This window comes from Aphelocoma coerulescens, chromosome 23 (assembly GCF_041296385.1).
Source record: "Aphelocoma coerulescens isolate FSJ_1873_10779 chromosome 23, UR_Acoe_1.0, whole genome shotgun sequence".
In the NCBI taxonomy this organism is placed as follows: Eukaryota; Metazoa; Chordata; class Aves; order Passeriformes; family Corvidae; genus Aphelocoma; species Aphelocoma coerulescens.
Genome location: NC_091036.1, coordinates 5139841 through 5156764, shown reverse-complemented (window position 1 = coordinate 5156764; position 16924 = coordinate 5139841). Strand labels below are relative to the sequence as shown.

The 16924-nt window shown below is 65.8% G+C and overlaps 2 protein-coding genes across 3 annotated transcripts; both read right to left on the bottom strand.

Annotated features, from left to right (window-relative positions):
* Window positions 1–10482: 10482 nt before the first annotated feature.
* Window positions 10483–11487, bottom strand: LOC138121918 (platelet-activating factor receptor-like). Its single transcript, XM_069035921.1, has one exon. It carries the CDS (start codon window positions 11485–11487, stop codon window positions 10483–10485), a length of 1005 nt encoding a protein of 334 aa, XP_068892022.1.
* Window positions 11488–13440: 1953 nt separating this feature from the next.
* Window positions 13441–14956, bottom strand: TMEM35B (transmembrane protein 35B). Of its 2 annotated transcripts, XM_069035962.1 has the most exons (4): window positions 14789–14956; window positions 14002–14182; window positions 13819–13911; window positions 13441–13718 (listed from the first exon to the last, which is right to left on the bottom strand). In XM_069035962.1, the coding sequence occupies exons 1-4, from the start codon at window positions 14894–14896 to the stop codon at window positions 13693–13695; spliced, it is 408 nt and encodes a 135-aa protein (XP_068892063.1). In that variant the 5' UTR covers window positions 14897–14956; the 3' UTR covers window positions 13441–13692. The 2 variants fall into 2 exon arrangements, with proteins under 2 accessions (XP_068892063.1, XP_068892062.1); XM_069035961.1 differs by having other exon boundaries at window positions 13441–13911; window positions 14789–14953.
* Between the last annotated feature and the right edge of the window lie 1968 nt (window positions 14957–16924).

The following is a 16924-nucleotide window of genomic DNA, read 5'->3' as shown; positions in this document are numbered from 1 at the left end:
ATGGCAACGGAGGGAAACCAGGAGGGGGAAGGGGTCATGGAAGCTCAGGGTGAAGGGTGGGGGGTGGGAGGGGGCCCATTCCTCCCTCCCTACCGTGGCATGGTGACAGCTGCCTCAGGCTGAGCTCCTTGCCCAGGCTGAGCCACAGTAACCCCCCCCCAAGCAGTGCCCAGGTCCCACCGGGCACCTCATCCCTCCTGGTTTGACTCCCCAGGGATGAAATCTCAGTCCAGGGTTTTCTATGATTTTCCCAGAGGTTTTCCCAGCTGTCCAGCACCAAGACACACTCTGGGCACTGGGTAGTGGGCACACGGGCAGCACCTGCCCTGCAAAGGCTGACGGTGCCCAAAGCAATACCTGGTGCCCATGGGCTCCCCGCAGGGACTACCTGTCACCTGCCCAGGGCATTGCAGAGAGCGACAGGCTGGGCAGAGGGACAAGCAGAACCAGCTCATCCCCAGGCTCATTCCCTCAGGAACACCACGCTTTCTCCCAGCCTTGTCCCCGCTATTAATAGCCTTCACTAGCCTCCTCGGGAGCCATTTGCATATTTGATTGCAACTCCGGGGCGGGGCAGGGCCCTTCAATCAGCCGCTCCCGCAGTCTCATTTGCATGGGTTGACATTTTGTTCTGGGAGCAGTGACACCGGCACTGCGGTTGGGGACACGGTTCTGGGGGGCCGAGGTGAGCACAGTGTCACCAACCAGCTGCTCCAGGCACTTCCCATCAGCCAACCTGCGCCTACCCGGGAGCACCAAGCAGGCCCGGCAGCCCCTCCCTGGCTGTCCCAAACCCGTCAGGGAGTGATGGAGCCTTGGTGGCCCATGTCCCCACGTGCCCTGCTCTGCCCTGCCCCGCTCTCCAGCCCGACTCACAACAACCCGTCCCTGTCCGACCTGCCCGGCAGGACGATCAGCAGCGCCCGGTGGAGGAAAGGCTGTGCCCGGCCCGGCGGGCAGGGTGTGGGGGACGGGCACACCTGAGGGTGGCAGGGCGTGGGGTGACGGGCACAGCTGTCGATGGTTTCCCGTCCCACCAGCCCTGTCTGGAGCTACCGCACATCAAAAGCCAGGGGCAGGGCGGGACGTCCCCAGGGAAGCGGGGGGACCCCGAGCCCCAGCGCGCCCGTGGGCACCCCCGGGGGGAGCGAGGGTCGGGACCCGCCTCGGCGCCGCTTCGGCAGTTCGGACCTTCGGGGATCAGCACCGCGGACAGCGCCCGCCGGGGCCACCATGGCCAGCGCCACTATGGCCAGCGCCACCATGGCCAGCGCCACCATGGCCAGCGCGGCCACCATCGCCACCACCAAGGCCACCACTCTCACTATGGCCACCACTGCCACTATAGCCACCACTGCCATTGCCATGGCACCACCGCCACCACGGCCACCACTACAAACTCCCACCACGATGAACTCCCACCACCGCCACAGCCTCTACAGACGCCACTGTGACCACGGCCACCACTGCCCACCACGGCCGCCATGACCACCAGTGCCACCAGTGTCACCACACCGCCCAACAACATGTGCCACAGGCGGCCCCGCTGCGGCCCCGCCGCCAGCCCCTCTCGCAGCCCCAGGCCAGGGATGTGCCAGACAGCAGCAGGAGCAGCCGGGCGGCTCCAGGGCCCTGGAGCTGTGTCCCAGGACGCCCTCGCTTCCCCCCTGCTCTTGGCATCACTTGGCAGGAAAAAACAAGGCAGGGTGAGGCGTGGGATCAAGCCTCAGGATGACAGGGATCAGGAGAGGGCTCTGCTGCTTCCCTCACTCCTGCCTCAGTTTCCCCTCCAAGAAAACACTCCAGAGATGCAGGTTTGTGTCACGGAGAGGCACGGTGCTGGGGGAAACCACGGAGAGGTACGGAGGGACCCAACTGCCACTGTGACTGTGCCAAGGAGCTAACTGAAGACAGCCAGGGCTCGAAGCACAGATGTCAGCACCGGCTGTGCCGCTCCCTGGCAGCGGGGCCGTCTGGCAGGCAGAGCTGGGGCTCCCCGGCTCCATCCACGGCCCAACACACAGACACACAGAGGGGACCCTGTCCCTCGTGTACCCAGAGGTGCAGCCCTGCCCTGCTCCCTACACCCGCAATGAACAGCCCCCACTCAGCACACCCTCTCCCCCAACGCCCATTGCTCCCACCCCCCCAGGCCCAGCACACACCCCCCTGCAACCCACACAGCCCCCAGCCCAAGCAGACGCTCCCCAATGCACACAGCCCCCAGCCCCAGTGCCCCCCTCAATGCGCACAGCTCCCGGCCCAGCACACACAGCCCCCAGCCCCGCTCTGCAGGGAACGGGAGCAGAGACCTGCGGGCTGGGATCTCCCCATCCCGGTCGGGCGAGCTTCCCGGCTGTGCCGAGGCTCGTCTGAGCGAGGGCTGACCGGGAGCCACAGGCTGCATACTGAGGCGAGAACGTGGCTGCCAGGGAGGAGGGCTCGGCCATGAAAGGGTTAGGGCTGTGGGCTGCCTGGGGGCTCCCGCTCTGCCCGGGCCGGAGGGGGCTCGCTGAACTGGCATGGCTCTGCACAAAGCAGGGCTCTCCCAGGACTGGGGCTCTGCCAGGCATGGAGCCCCCTGCACGGAGCCAGGCCCTCTCCCCTCCCACCCACCACCCCACTCACCCGTCGCCGCTGCTAAGCCATGAAGTTGCCGGCCTGGGCTCGGCAGGAGCCGGAGGATGGCCGCGGCACAGCGGCTGGATTCCCTCTGATCCTGCAAATTCCCTGCGGGCTGCCCATGCCGCGGCCAGGCCGCGCAGTGAGGCCGGAGGCGTCCCCGGGGTCACGGCCACCCACGGCAGCGCAGCGGCGGCGGCCACGCTCCGGGTGCCGACACCGGCACCGGCACCTTCCAGCCGGCGAGAGGCGGTGGCGGAGCCGTCGCCCCCGCGCGCTTGGGACACACCCACGCGCGCTCCCCGGCGCGCTCGGCCACCCCCGCGCACCAACACGCACCCCCGGGAAGGGGCTGCCCACGCCGGCAGCGCCGCACGCCCACGCACCGCCCCGCACGCCCAGACGGACACGCAGCCCCGCACGCTGATGGATGGACGGACACACGGCCCCGCACGCCCAGACGGACACGCAGCCCTGCACGCTGATGGATGGAAGGACACCCGGCCCCGCACACCCAGATGGACACTCGGCATCTCCGCACCGCTGCATCCTCCCCGTGCGCCTGGACGACTACGGGGCCACGTGCACCTGGCTGCTCCCACTCGCAGCGTCCCACACGCCCGCCACCCACTCACTCCTCTGCACCCCACAGGCACCTGAGCGCAGCCCTCGCCCCCACCAGCTCCCCACACTCACACCTGCTGGCACCCACTGTGGTTCCCCTACTGTGGGGCTGTCCGCAATGTCCCCCCACCCAGAGAGGGCCCAGGGGAGCCTGAGGCAGGTGGGTGTCGTGACACAAAACATGAAACATGAGGTCATCCCTCAGCTCAGCTGCACCAATGGCGCTGACCTGGGGTGCATCAGCCATCATGGGGTCTCACCCCAACCCCACAGCTGGGGACACCACCCGCAGCAGGGACAGCCACCTCCAAGACATAGTGTTTCCCCAGTAACAACCAGTTCACCATTCCCAAATAAGTGCCCCAGCATCCCCTGTGCCACCACAGCGCCTGCCTCCCTTTGGGAACATGAGAGGTTCCCCGGGAACGGAACATCAGCAGGTTCTGTCACACTGGGACTTGATGCCTTCAGCTTTTGTAGTCCTCTCACTCCAGTGCAGCACCCCCACATGCCCACAGACAGGCTGTTCTCCCCCTTCCCTCTGCCCACCAAAAACTTCAGCTAATTCCCATCCCCAACAGCTCCTGATCCTCCTGCAGGAGAGGGCCCAGGCAGTGGGGCCCCATCACCACCCGCTGCCCCGAGCTGCCAATTTAAGGCCAACCAGACTCCTGGTGAAACACTGAGCGCTGGCAACCACGCCGCAAACATCTGCTCTTCCAACGGCATCATGATTCACAGGCTATTAATTGGGGGTTGGCAGCGCTGGGAACTGTTTGCATCCCCTGGCTTTGCTCAGAGCCACAACTCGCTGCCGACAAGGTCTAGGTGCCAGAGACAGAGCCAAACCCGGCAATGCACCGGCCGCAGTGGAGCCGCACCGGGACCGGCCGCGAGGCACCGTGCCCAGCTCCCGCACCAGCTGCACGGACACCCGGGAGCGACGCAGAATGAACCCCAGCAGGAGTGGTGCCCAGTGCTTGGCAGGAGTAGCCAGAGCCACAGTGCCCGCCGGAGCCGGGTGGCAGCAGGCAGGCTGCCTGCTCTGGCACGGCGGGTTGGTGGGTGCTGGGGGTGCTCTTCAAGTCCCTGGCACTGAGCATCGCGGTGTTTCCACAGGGTCTCCCGGCTGCCTCCACACGAGGTGCCGAGCCACTCGCTCCCAGGGGTACTGGCTTCAAGGGGAGCCACAGAGCAGACCCTGCTTGTGCAGCACCAAACGAAGGCTGTGGGGAGCTTCCAACAACAGCCAAGAGGAATCTGAATTCAGAAGCTGATTAGAAACCATGTCATGGCTTCTTCCCGCTCCAGCATTTGGGGAGGAGTGAGCTGGGGGGCGACGTGGAAAATCTAATTAGGATTGAGGGCAGGTTGCAGAGGCGCTGACATGGGCACTGCAGGAGCACAGCTGCTTGTGGGAGGGGGACACTGGGTGCCGCAGCACCCCTGGCCCTGCAGAAAGGGGGGAAGTACAAATTAATTCTCCTTAATCCGATGGGCACTTGCTCTGCTGCCACGTGCCGCGGCAGCTGACAGAGAGCAGCCCAGCCTCCCTGCAGCTCAGCTTGTGGGGCCGTGGTGGCCAGGCCCTCTCTGTCCCCCTGCCAGTGACACTGTACAGCCCTGGGAATGAGCTGCTGGGCAGGGCAGAGCGAGCAGAAGGGGCTCAATCCTGCCTGGTTTGGAGGAGGTGAGTGCGGAGTGCTAAGCTGTCTGCCCTGTCCATGGCTGTCCGGGTGCCCCCCCCCGTGCTGCTGCTCGTAGAAGGACCAGGCATCACAGGGCCATTGAGATGGCCACGATCTGGAGGCCACTTTGTCAGAGCAGGCTTTACACCTGGTTCTTGGGGATGGCAAAGCCCAGAGGCCAGGCTGAAGGGGCACTACACAGGGTCTGCAGCACCAGGCACCGCTCTCCACATCCCCCTCCCCTCACCCTCCCCAGCACCTGCCATGCCCTGTGCCACCTGCCCCACAGGGATGTCCTCCCCGCTGCGAGGAGATGCCACCTCCATCCACCCCATCACCAGGGTGTCCCCCGGGACACGTCCAGCCGCAGCCCCCGGCCCCCTGCCCGCCCCGTGAGTCCCCCGCTGCTGGCACGTCTCGCCTGCTATTCTTAGCTCTCCAGCGCTGCGCTCTCCCGGCAATGGCACCGTATATTACTATTATTGCTGGCTGCCAACGTCTTGAAGCAGGCAGCCAGGATCGTGATGGGGCTTCCACACCCCTGGTGACCTGTCATTCGGTCCTTGCTGGGCTCTGGTCTTCAACAGGCTATTTCAGGAAATCCAATTTGATGTCCAGAAGGAGCACAAGCCACACATTCAGCCCCTGCGCTGGATCCAGGCTCCTCCTGTTTCTGCTCAGATCCAGATTTTAGCTTCACCCATGTTGGCAGTAAGGGCCAAGAGTCACCTTTGGCTCCAGATCCAAATTTCTGGCTGGGTGGGATCCAGGGTTTCGGCTCAGCTTGTTGGAGAGATGCGAGCGTTTGCAAAACCTGGATCTGGAGCCCCAGCCCCCACCGCAGCAGCACCACCTGACCCATGAGACCCCAGCACGGGGCCTGATCCTGCCCTTGAGGGTGGGCAGAGCTGGGGAGACACACAGCAGCACAGCCGCCAGCCACCCACACAGGCTCTGCATCCCACACGTCCCGGCATGGCTCTGCCTCCGAGCTACTGGTGGGGAGGCTGAAGGAAGGGCCTCCCAAGGAGCCCCAGACTGGGCTTCTCAACACCCTCTGCTCCTCCCATGCCTTGCCCAAGCTGCTGGGAGCCAGGTCCAGCAGGAGGGCTAAGAGGGCTGGGGGCTGCTCCTCCAAGCCCACGTGGCACAAGCCTTGGCACTTGGGAGGGAGATTTGGGCACCAAGCTCAGCACCAATCTCACCCAGGCTTGGAGGGGGGACACCACGGTTTTGTCACTCTGTTCTCTGGAGCAGGGATGCCTGGAGCTGGTCCTGGTGCCCAGGCTCAGTGGGGTAACAACACCCAGGGAAGCCCCAAACTTGGCTCACACCAACACCTTCCCACGTCAGTGCTCCTGCCACCCCCACAGCCAAAAGGGGCCCCTCCAGGCTCGGATGCTCCACGGTCACTTTGATGGCTATTTCTGCATTCCCAGCCCTGCCGGCGCTGTAATAATGCTTGAAAGGGCTGACATGCTCCTTCCAGCCATGCCCATCTCCCAGTGGCCTTCCCCCTGCTCCATCCCTGCACAGAGTCTCAAGGGCCGGGAGCCATGGATGCATTCGGAGGGACAGTGGGAGCACGGGGGTGAGAAACTGAGAAAGACCAAAAATCACATCCATTTCCTAAAGGAGAATCTGTGCTGCTGACCGTATCCTGCTCCAATTTACACCAAGGAAGGCTGGCTGCTCCCAGCCTGGATTCCCACGGGGACAGCCAACACCCACCACCCGGGCTCTGTCCCCCCTTCCTGGCCAGGGGATCAAGCAGGGATCGGCCGTGGGCAGCGCAGCCCTGGACCCCACGAGGGAGGTGACATGCGGGGCTGGATGTCACAGGATGGAGAGAGCAGCGGTCCCAGCGCCAACTTGCTCTGCAGGTTTGGCACAGGATGGAGGGACCAGACCGGCTCCTCCAACAAAACCCAGCAGTCTGGGGGAAGGAAGGCGGCGGCAGCAGGGACACCCAGACCCGGGGCCCCGAAGCTCTGCTTGCCTGCCAGGCTGGGTTGGACCATGGCGCCTGGATGCACGGTGATGGGCACAGCTCAGCTGGTGCCCCGCGCCAGCTCCCGGCACCCGGCCGGGCATGGCGCTCTCACCCAGCGGCGCACCCCCGGCAGGATGGGGAGGGAGAGCCCACTGGGCTGGGGAGGGGTCCTGGGCCTGCCCCGAGCCCTCTGCAGCGGGAGAACGCAGGATGGCTGGCGTCGCCATCCGCGAGAGGCTGGGGGGGCTGCAGATTGTGCCCCCCTCCCCAAAGCCTCGGGCAGCAGGAGATGGGGATGCCCGCCGGCACCCCTTCTCCCGCACCCGCCGGGGAATCCTGGCGGAGCTGAGCACCACGGTGAGACGCCCCCGGCCACCCCCCGGCTCCTTCCTCCGCCATCCCCCCGGTTCACCCCCGGACACCCGCCCGGCGGGGCTGGATGGGTCCGCAGGTGACACGTCCCGTTCCCGCGGGGCCGGTTCCGCACGGCTCCGGCGCCCCGTTGGGCAGAGCCGCCCTCCCGCACCGAGCGCCGCTTCCCCCCACCCCCATGCTGGGCACCGCGATCCCCGGGGACCGGCCCCCCACTCTGCGCTGGGCACCGCGGTAGCCCCGGGACCGGGGCCGCCCCCGCCGCTCTTACCCCGCACCCGCCTCCTACATCCTCCGGCGGCTCCCGGGCGGTTCCCCGACGGCCCGGCGCGGCCGCCCCCGGCCCGGCTGCTCCCGGCCCGGCTCTGTTGGGCTCGGCTGGTCCCGGCTCGGCCCGGGCCGGCGCCCCGCGCGTGGGAGCGCGGCGGGCGGCAGCATGCGAGTGGCGGCGGCCCCGCAGTGCAGCGCGGGCGGGCGCGGAGCGGCGGGAGCGGAGCGGGGCCGCCGCGGCGCCGCCAAGACACGGCGGTGGATTTTCCCCGGGAGCCAGAGCGGGCGGCGGCGGCGCAAAATGGCTCCGGTGCGGCTCTGCCGCCGCCTCCCGGCGCCCCGGGACCCCCGGGGGGGGGGGGGAGCGGGGGCAGCCGCACGTGGGGCCGGGGAGATGCCGCCGGCGGGACGCAAGGCGTGGGCTCTGCCCCGCGGAGCCGGGCTGGCACCGGCATAGGCGGTACCCACCCGTGGGCATCCCCTGAGGCACGCTGCAGAGCGGACTGGCATCGAGACAAGGGGTACCCACCCGTGGGCACCCCTTTTGGTCCCCCCGGGGAGCCGAGGGCACTCCGGGACCGTCACCCACCCCTGTCCACCTGGCAGGGAGAGGACAGAGTGCAGTCCCGGCGTGCTGAGATAGCCCTGGGGTGCCAGGACAGCCCTGGAGTGCCAGGATAGCCCCGGGGTGTCGGGATAGTCCCTGAGTGCCAGAACAGCCACAGGGTGCCAAGATAGCCCTGGGATGCCAGGACAGCCCCAGGGTGCTGGGACAGCGCGGGCAGGCTGCGGCCCCAGCGGCTCAACCTTTCCCCAGCAGACCCGGGGCCGCCCGCTGCCGCCTGCCCGCTGAGCCACTCGCACCACACCCTGTAATTTGATAATATTTGTAATAATAATAATTACAGCGTGCGCGAGCTGGAAGTGCAGGAACAATAACCTGGGTAACGCCCTGCACGGTGGCAGGAGCAGCGTGGTGGCAACATGCCCCATCCTGGTGCCAAGCTGAGCCCAGAACACCCCACCACGCCACGTGTGAGGCCCTGCCCAGTGCGTGGGGGGACATACATGGCCCAAGCAAGTGCCCTGTGTGTGTTTTTAAGCAGTCATGTCTATGTCCCAGTGCTGTGGTCTTTAGCCAGCAAAGCCCCAGGCTTTCCCACTGAACAGGACACCCTGCCAGGGCCAGGGCCAGAGCTGGGGCTGTCCCGATCCTGGTGTGCAAAAAGCCCCCCGAAAGTCCTGGTGCCCCCAGGAAGAGATCTCCAGTCTCAGACCCCACCAGGCCCTGCAGCGTCCTGCATTGCTGACGGCTGCTCCTGCTGCATACGGGGAGCAGAGCTCTGCCCCCTCCTTCAGCAGTTATATAAAAGGATTAAAATTTAATATGAACTTCAAAAGGGGAAGAACTGGGTGGTCGAAGGCAGCTGGCCTGGAGCTGGGTGCAGAACAGAGGCACCTTGGGACATGCCCCAGCTCTGTTGAGCAGCAGCACTGAGGCACATGGAGACATCATCCAGCCCCATCCAGGGGGCCAGAGCAAAGTGTCCAGGCAGCATGGGCAGCACGGGCATGCCATGAACCCACACCGGCTTTACTGAGCCACGGTGTCCCTGGGTCACAGTGGTGCACACTTTCCATGGCACATGGAGACCCCATTCCCCGGGGTCAGGCCTTGCCCCGCATCTTCACCTCTCTGCTGGCAACCAGGCAGCCCTTAAAAATCCACCACCCACAGGCACAGCATCACCTACCCATCCTGGTGCCCACTGCCCCCCTGCCCATCCCATGCCAGCAGTCCCCCAGGCAGCGCATCTCCTCCTGCCCGGTGCCTCACGTTTCCTCCCACGCACGTGGGTTGGAGCGCGCTGGAGAGCAGCCCTGTGCTGGGGGAGCAGGACCCTCAGCTGGGGGGCAGCTGATGCACCCCTGCCCCCCAGCATCCCCAGAACCCGCGCGGCTGCACAGCACCCGCTCTGCCGCCGGTGCAGCACAGAGAGCGGGGCTGTGCTGGCAGCAGGAATGAGCCAGGGCTGGGAAAACACCATCTTCCGCCCACACAGCCGCCCACGGCCCCGCGCCCGCTCCGCCGCCCCTGCCGCGCCGGGGCTCACGGGGAGGGGGCGGCAGGCGCGGGGTGGGGGCTGCGCTCACCACGGCCGCCCACCCATGGGCAGGGCAGGGGACGGGCCAGGGGGTGCGGGCTCAGCAGCCCCCGGTGCAAGAGCCGCCCTGGGGAAGGGTCCTGCCTCAGGAGCGGGGCTGGGCTGGGGGGCCAGGGCTGCGGGGACCGGGGCTGCCCCATATCCAGCCGTCCCCGGGGCGCAGGAACTGTTTGGTGAGGGGCACAGGCACCCACCAGCGAAGAGACCGGGGAAGCCTTTGGCTCATGCATTTTTAATCCTGGCCGAGAGCAGGAGGGGCGCAGGCATGAGGCTTGGGGACACTGCAGGACAGGAGTGGCCACGGCACCTCGAACAGCCCCCTGGGCAACCCAACTTATGCCGTGGGCGTCTTTGGTCGTGCATGCAGGATGGAGACCCCCGGGAGACGACAGCAACTGCTGAGCATCCCTCTCCATCCTGTCTTCCCACACCCCACTATGGCTCAGCTCCCACTGCTGGGCGAGTCCCTCTCCCAGTGCCAGTGCCGCTCTCCCAGTGCCAATGACGCTGTCCCAGTGCCAGTGACGCCCTCCCAGTGCCTGCAATGCGGGGGGCAGGATCTGTGCTTGAGCAGGAACTGTGGGCGCGTGGGAATGCACAGAGAGCAGAGCAGGGCGGGAGGAGGGGGGTGCACGAAGCCAGAGCTCCCCCCACGCTGCTCCCGATCCCTCACCTGGCAACAGGTACCACATCCCACCGGGACTGTGGCACCGGAGCAGCCGGGGGCAGGACCCTGGTGCCCACCCTGCTACGAGGAGGTGAAGGAGGAGGCTCGGGCACCAGGCGCTGCCCCGGGAGGGGCCGGCGGGGGCAGCGGGAAGCACCGGCCGATCTTGCGCAGGGTCCGTCCCAGGTCAGCGCGGAAGCGCCGGATGGAGAAGCAGTAGATGAGGGGGTCCAGGCAGCTGTTGAGGCTGAGCAGGGCCACACTCAGTGTGTGCAGCACGTCCAGGGTGTCGGGGGGCCCGCAGAGCGGTGCGGGGGGCCGGCTGCCCACCCAGGGGGCCAGCGTCAGGTGGTAGGGGGCCACACAGACCACAAAGATCAGCAGCATCCCCAGCACCATGGCACGGGCCTGCTGCCTGTGGGAGCCTGGTGAGGCTGCGGCGGGCACCGAGAGTGCCCGGGCGATGGAGGCGTAGGTGCCCAGCACCACCAGGAAGGTGGCGGAGAAGAAGCCCACCATGGCGTAGGCATAGCCCCGCTGCCGCCCGTGCTGCTCAAAGCAGGCAGTGGTCCCGGCACGGGTGGGGAAGGTCTGGTGGGTGGCCAGGGTGGGCACGGCACAGCCCAGTCCCAGCAGCCAGGCCAGGGCACAGGCCAGCGTGGCGCCACGGGGCCCCGTCAGCGGCAGTGCCCGCCGTGCCGCCCGCACCGCGCAGAACCGGTTTAAGCTGATGAGCGCCATGAAGGTGATGGCACTGTAGGTTGCCAGGTAGTAGGCGGCCCCGGCCAGGCGACAGGCAGCCTCCGAGAGTAGCCAGTCCCCCCCGGCCAGGTAGTAGTGGATCCAGAGGGGCAAGGTGAGGTTGAAGAGGATGTCGGCCAGCGTGAGGTTGATGAGGTAGATGCGGATGGCCTTCCTCACCTTGGCACTCTGCAGGAAGACCAGCAATGCCACCAGGTTGCCTGGCAGCCCCACACACAGCACCAGGCAGTAGACGACAGGCACCAGCATGAACTGCACCGGGTTGCTGGGCACGCACTCGCCAGGGTGTTCCACCGGCAGCGGTCCCGGCACCGAGCCGTTCATCCCGGGCTCCTGCAAAGATGGGGAACACTCAGTGGCACAGCCCTCGGGGACAGGGGAGGGATGTTCACCTGGACAGGACAACCTCTCTGGCTGGCACCTGCGGTACCTGCTGGGCACTGGAGGTAGAGCCCCGCGGGGATGCCATCATCTGCTGGAACGGCTCAGCTTCCACAGGAGATGAGGAGACCCCAGCTATGTCCCCCCATGCCAAAAGGGAGCCCAGAGGCCACTGTCAACAGCCCAGCTAGAGTTCCCAGGGAGCGGCAGGCACAGCTGCAGCACAGCCAAGGGACAGAACTGCGGCTGGAGGCACCCGGAGGTGCCGCACTGGCTCCAGTCAGCAGCTGCGGGGCTTAACACCTCCCACGCAGCGCGTGCCTGTGGGGCCACCCACCCCAGCCCTCCCCCAGCACCCCAAACTCCCCATGGAGCCAGGCATGGCTCAGCAAGCTCCAGATGAGACCCAGGTATGGACAGGGGGTATAAGCACGGGGCCAGCATCCCCCCCTGCCCCCCAGTCCTGCACAGGCAGGTTTGCCTCTGGTCCTGGCCATGGAAAACCACGTTGTGCTGCAGTGGCTGTATCCAGGGCTGCAGTTATTTCACCTCCCATCACTGCCTGCCCACACCTCGCCAACGAAGGCACTGAGTCACCAGCCGGTGTTTTCCAGCACAGCGGGGCTGGATTCGGCACACACAGCAGCCAGCCCCGGGTTGAGGCACGGAGAGCACAAGCTACTGAGCCTGGGGAACCTCATTTGGACCCCAAAGGAGCCTCTGGATCCCTCAGTGGTCCCCTTTTCCTCCTCCTTCCCCATCGTTAGCACAGTGAATGCTCCATCTCACCCACACCATGATTGTTACTTACCTTGCCGGGTCGGGCAGGAGTGGCTGTGTCCCCTCCGGCTGCGTCCCCTCCGGCTGCTCCTCACTCTGATCCAGCCAGGCTGGGGACGGTTTTAAGTGCGGGGGGAGGCAGGGGCTGCCTGACACCCACCCACCATCCCAAGCCCCCCTGTGTCTTAGTGCCTGTGGGACAGCAGCTGGAGTGGGGAGAGCACCTGTGTGTGTATGTAACGGGGGATTCCCTGCTGGAGCCACCCTAAGATCCCCTGCGCCGGCTGACGGGGCTGGGCAAATGTAGGGGTGGCTGGTACTGGCCTGGCTGACCCCCCCGCGTGCCCCCAGCCACATCTAATACCGTTTCCCAGGCCCCTTTTCCCACCCACGCCTGGATGAAAGCAGCAGAGGGTCAAGTTTCTGCACCCGGCAGCTGGGGAGAAGAGGGATGCCCCAAAGGCATCAAAGCAGGAATCTGCCTCCTTCTGGCTATTTGTGCTTTTGTTGGCTTCAAAGCTGGTTTTAGGGGAAGCAGCCCTACAGGCCCAAACTCTGTGAGCATCTGACTCACTGCTTTGTGTGGCCCTGCAATTTGTGTGTTCCTTTAGGACACTAAAGACGTCACCCCAAGGTAATTCAGGTCCCACCGGGGGTACAGGGGTGTCTTACACCCCTTGCTCATCCCAACAGCCAGACTCCCCACACAGCTATCCCAGCCCCCTTGCCGGGAGATGCACCGGGTTCACATGAACTGTGGTTCATCCTGTGTGTGCTGTGCCCATCTGGGGTGGCAGAGGGTGGCTCCCTGTGGGAGCAAGATCCACAAAAAGCACATGCCTGCCTGGGCACTCACTCCTGTCACTCCCTGGATGTGCAGCACGGGGCCTGGCACATCGCTGGGCGGCTGTGGGTGCCCGAGGGATCCCACCCCAGATGGGCTCTCCCTGCTGTCCATCTGCCTCTGTGCCAGCTCCCGTGCCAGCTCCCACATGTCCCCAGGCCTTGTCTCCAGGCACTGTCCCCAGGGACCAGCTCCTCCAGCCCCAGGACATCCCCTTAGCCCCCGAGCCTTAGTGTCGGGGGGGAGGCAGACATAAACAGGGAGGCAAAACGTGAAAAACAAGAGGTTTTATTCCAAAATTTGAAAGCCCCCGAGAGAGTAGAGCCAGCCCCTGCTCAGTGTGGCCAAACACTGGGAAGAGCTGGACACTTGCGAGTTTAGCAACGGAGCTGCCGGAGCAGCGCCACAGCAGTGTCACAGCAGTGCCATGGCCACTGTCCCACAGCACTGGCCCAGGTCCCACAGCGTGGGGAGAACCAGCACCAGACTCACTGGCAGAGGCAGTAGAGTGTCTCAGCAGCAAGTTACCCTGCAGGATGCGATGCCGTCCCTGAAAATACCATAAAGGCATTGCTTCCCACCGGCCAAGCAGTCTGTCCTTCCCACCTCTGGTCACTCGAACTTGGGCCGAGGGGTGGCCGGGTACCCACGGATGTTGAGCAGCAGGAGGAAGCCGAGGCAGAGGGTGGCTGGGGCACACATGGCCAGTGGCTCCCGCAGCGCCAGCAGCGTGTAGATGGCACCTGGGCAGGGAGCAGAGCGTGGGAATGGGGGTCCCTGGCTGAGGGTGTCCCAAGACACCACAAAGGGCAGTGGGCGCCGCCGGCTCTCACCAATCATGACGACGCTGAGGATGAAGTTGCTGATCTCCTGCAGCAGCTGTGGCCCAAATGCCAGTAGCAGCCCAGCTGTCACCTCCACCCAGCCCACGGCCGCCAGGTACCCGCCTGGCTCCGGCACAAACCCCAACTCCTTCAGGGGAAACACTTTGGCGAAACGCACGAACTCCGACGCCTGAGAAGGGTGGGAGGGGAGCAAGGCAGCCTTGAGCCTGGGGCTGGGGGGATACAGCCTCTCCAGTGGGTCTGCTCTGCCCTGCCCTGTCAGGGGGATCAGCTCTGCACCCTAAATAACTCAACCCCATACCCCAAGGAGATCAGCCCTGCACCCTAAAGTGCTTGGCCCTGCAGCCCAACATCCCAACCCGCCCATTCCCCCCCAGGGGGATCAGCCCCGCGTTCCAAGGGACTCTGGCTGAGTTACAAGTAAGGGCTCAGGCCCCTACCCCAAAGTGCTCCACCCCAAACCCCTGTACCCTCAACCTGCTCATTCTCACTCAAGGCTCAGCCCCGGCACCACATCAGGGTCAGCCCTGCACGTTTCCCCTGGAGCTCAACCCTGCACCACGAGGGCCTCAACCCTGCACCCCAAACTGTTCCTTTCCCTCGGAGCTCAACCCTGCACTCCGAGGGCCTCAACCCTGCACCCCAATCCGTTCCTTTCCCCCGGAGCTCAACCCTGCACGCCAAAGTGCCCTTTGCACCGCTGCCCCCAACCTGCTCATTCCCCCCGGCTCGGCCCTGCGGCCCCCGAGCCCACCCAGCCCGCGGCCTCGCTCACCATGTGCCGGTGCAGGTCGGCCGAGAGCCAGTCCGACACCTTCAGGGCGCCCGTGAGGAAGAAGAAGAGCCCAAGCAGGACACGGAGCGCGGTGAAGGCCGCCGCCATGGCGGGACGGGCGGGCCCGAGGGCGGAGCGGGGCGGAGCGACCCGGCCCCGCTCCCAGCCCGGCCCCGTTCCCAGCCCGGCCCGGCCCCGCTCCCAGCCCGGCCCGGCCCCGCTCCCGGCCCGGCCCCGTTCCCAGCCCGGCCCGGCCCCGCTCCCAGCCCGGCCCGGCCCCGCTCCCTAGCCCGGTCCGGCCCCGCTCCCAGCCCGGCCCGGCCGCGCTCCCAGCCCGGCCCCGCTCCGTGCCCGGCTCAGCCCGGCTCCGCTCCCAGCCCGGCCCCGCTCCCAGCCCGGCCCGGCCCCGCTCCCAGCCCGGCCCCGTTCCCAGCCCGGCCCGGCCCCGCTCCGTGCCCAGCTCAGCCCGGCTCCGCTCCCAGCCCGGCCCCGCTCCGTGCCCGGCTCAGCCCGGCTCCGCTCCCAGCCCGGCCCCGCTCCGTGCCCGGCTCCGCTCCCAGCCCGGCCCCGCTCCGTGCCCGGCTCAGCCCGGCTCCGCTCCCAGCCCGGCCCCGCTCCGTGCCCGGCTCAGCCCGGCTCCGCTCCCAGCCCGGCCCCGCTCCGTGCCCGGCTCAGCCCGGCTCCGCTCCCAGCCCGGCCCCGCTCCCAGCCCGGCCCCTGCCTGATTCAGCCCGGCCCACCCAGTCCCGGCCCCGCACGGACAGGGACCCCCGAGCCCTTGGGTGCTGCCGGGGCAGGGGGTGCTCAGATGTGCAGCGTCACCCCCCAGGCTGTGACACGTCCTCGCCAGCAGCACCATCCCAGCAAAACAGAACTGGAGGAAAAAGCGGAGCCCCCACGCCCCCGCAACAAATCCCACTGCTGGGGCTTCGTGGCCTCTCTGAGCGAGTGTGGACCATGGCAACACCGGCTGGCTTGGGGCGCGAGGGGCTGCAGGGAGCACAGATCAAGCATGGTGTAGGCAGTGCTGACCACAGCTCGAGGGAGCAGGCAAGAGCAGATTGAGGAGGCAGCAGCAGCGAGGATGCTCCGGCCCCAGGGAGGCCGCTTTGGGGTGACGGAGGCAGCCGCGCTCCCCAGGCCTCTGCGTCACCGCCTGCGCTGCTCAGCCACCGGCACACGCCGAGCTTCCCAGGAAAGGCAGCCCGGGATTGGCGAGAGCCAGGCCCGGGGGAGCCGCAGGCGCTGACGTTTGTACAATTCAAGTGGAAATGGTTTTTTAATGCCAATAAAGCACGAGAGCCCGAAGTGTTTTCCAGGCACGAGGAAGCACAGAGAGCACGGTCAGCTGGACCTGCACCGACCCCAGCTCAGCCACCACGTTGCAGGGGCTGCCACAGGCACTGGTTGGACAGGGCCCAGGGGCAGTGACATTATTTTTACTCCTGGCAGCACATGATTCTTCAGCTGCTCACCATGATCTGGAGCTCGGGTCGGCACACCATGGAATGACAGAGAGCAGGGGGCCAGGGCAGGCTCCAGGCCTTCATGGCTTGGAAAGCTCCTTGGTTGAAAAGGAATTAAAAAATAAAGATCAAACCCTGAAAAAGGGATTGCAGCAGCTCAGTGCACATGCAAGGCTGTGGCATCAGGGCATTGTTTAAGCATACCTGCTCTCAGCCCCTGACTTTTTATTGATTACAGAAGCTATTTAATGAACTATTTGGTAGAACAAGGTGTCAGCCTCACCAGCCAGAGGACACCCCAGGTGACAGTAACAGCCAGGGAAAACCCATCCCATCCCTACAGAACACAGGCTGTGGTTTGTTCACAGAAGGGAGTTCAGGAGGTGAAGTTCAGCACATGGAACAGCAGAACAGTTTCACATAGGAAGCAGCCAGCGCTGCAACAGTGGAAATGAGGACAAGCTAATAGAAAGCAACAGAACCTGAAGAAAAAAGGCTGCACGAGCTGCAGTAGCTGTGGAGACAAAGACACTGAACCCCAGTCCCTGCAGGGTGACTACTGAGGAGCCACAAACCTCACTGAAGCCTTTTAAGGATCCAGACAATGCCATGAAGCAATGAAGTCATCAAATCAGTGAAACACCTCAGATCGCCTGCACCCAGCACCTGA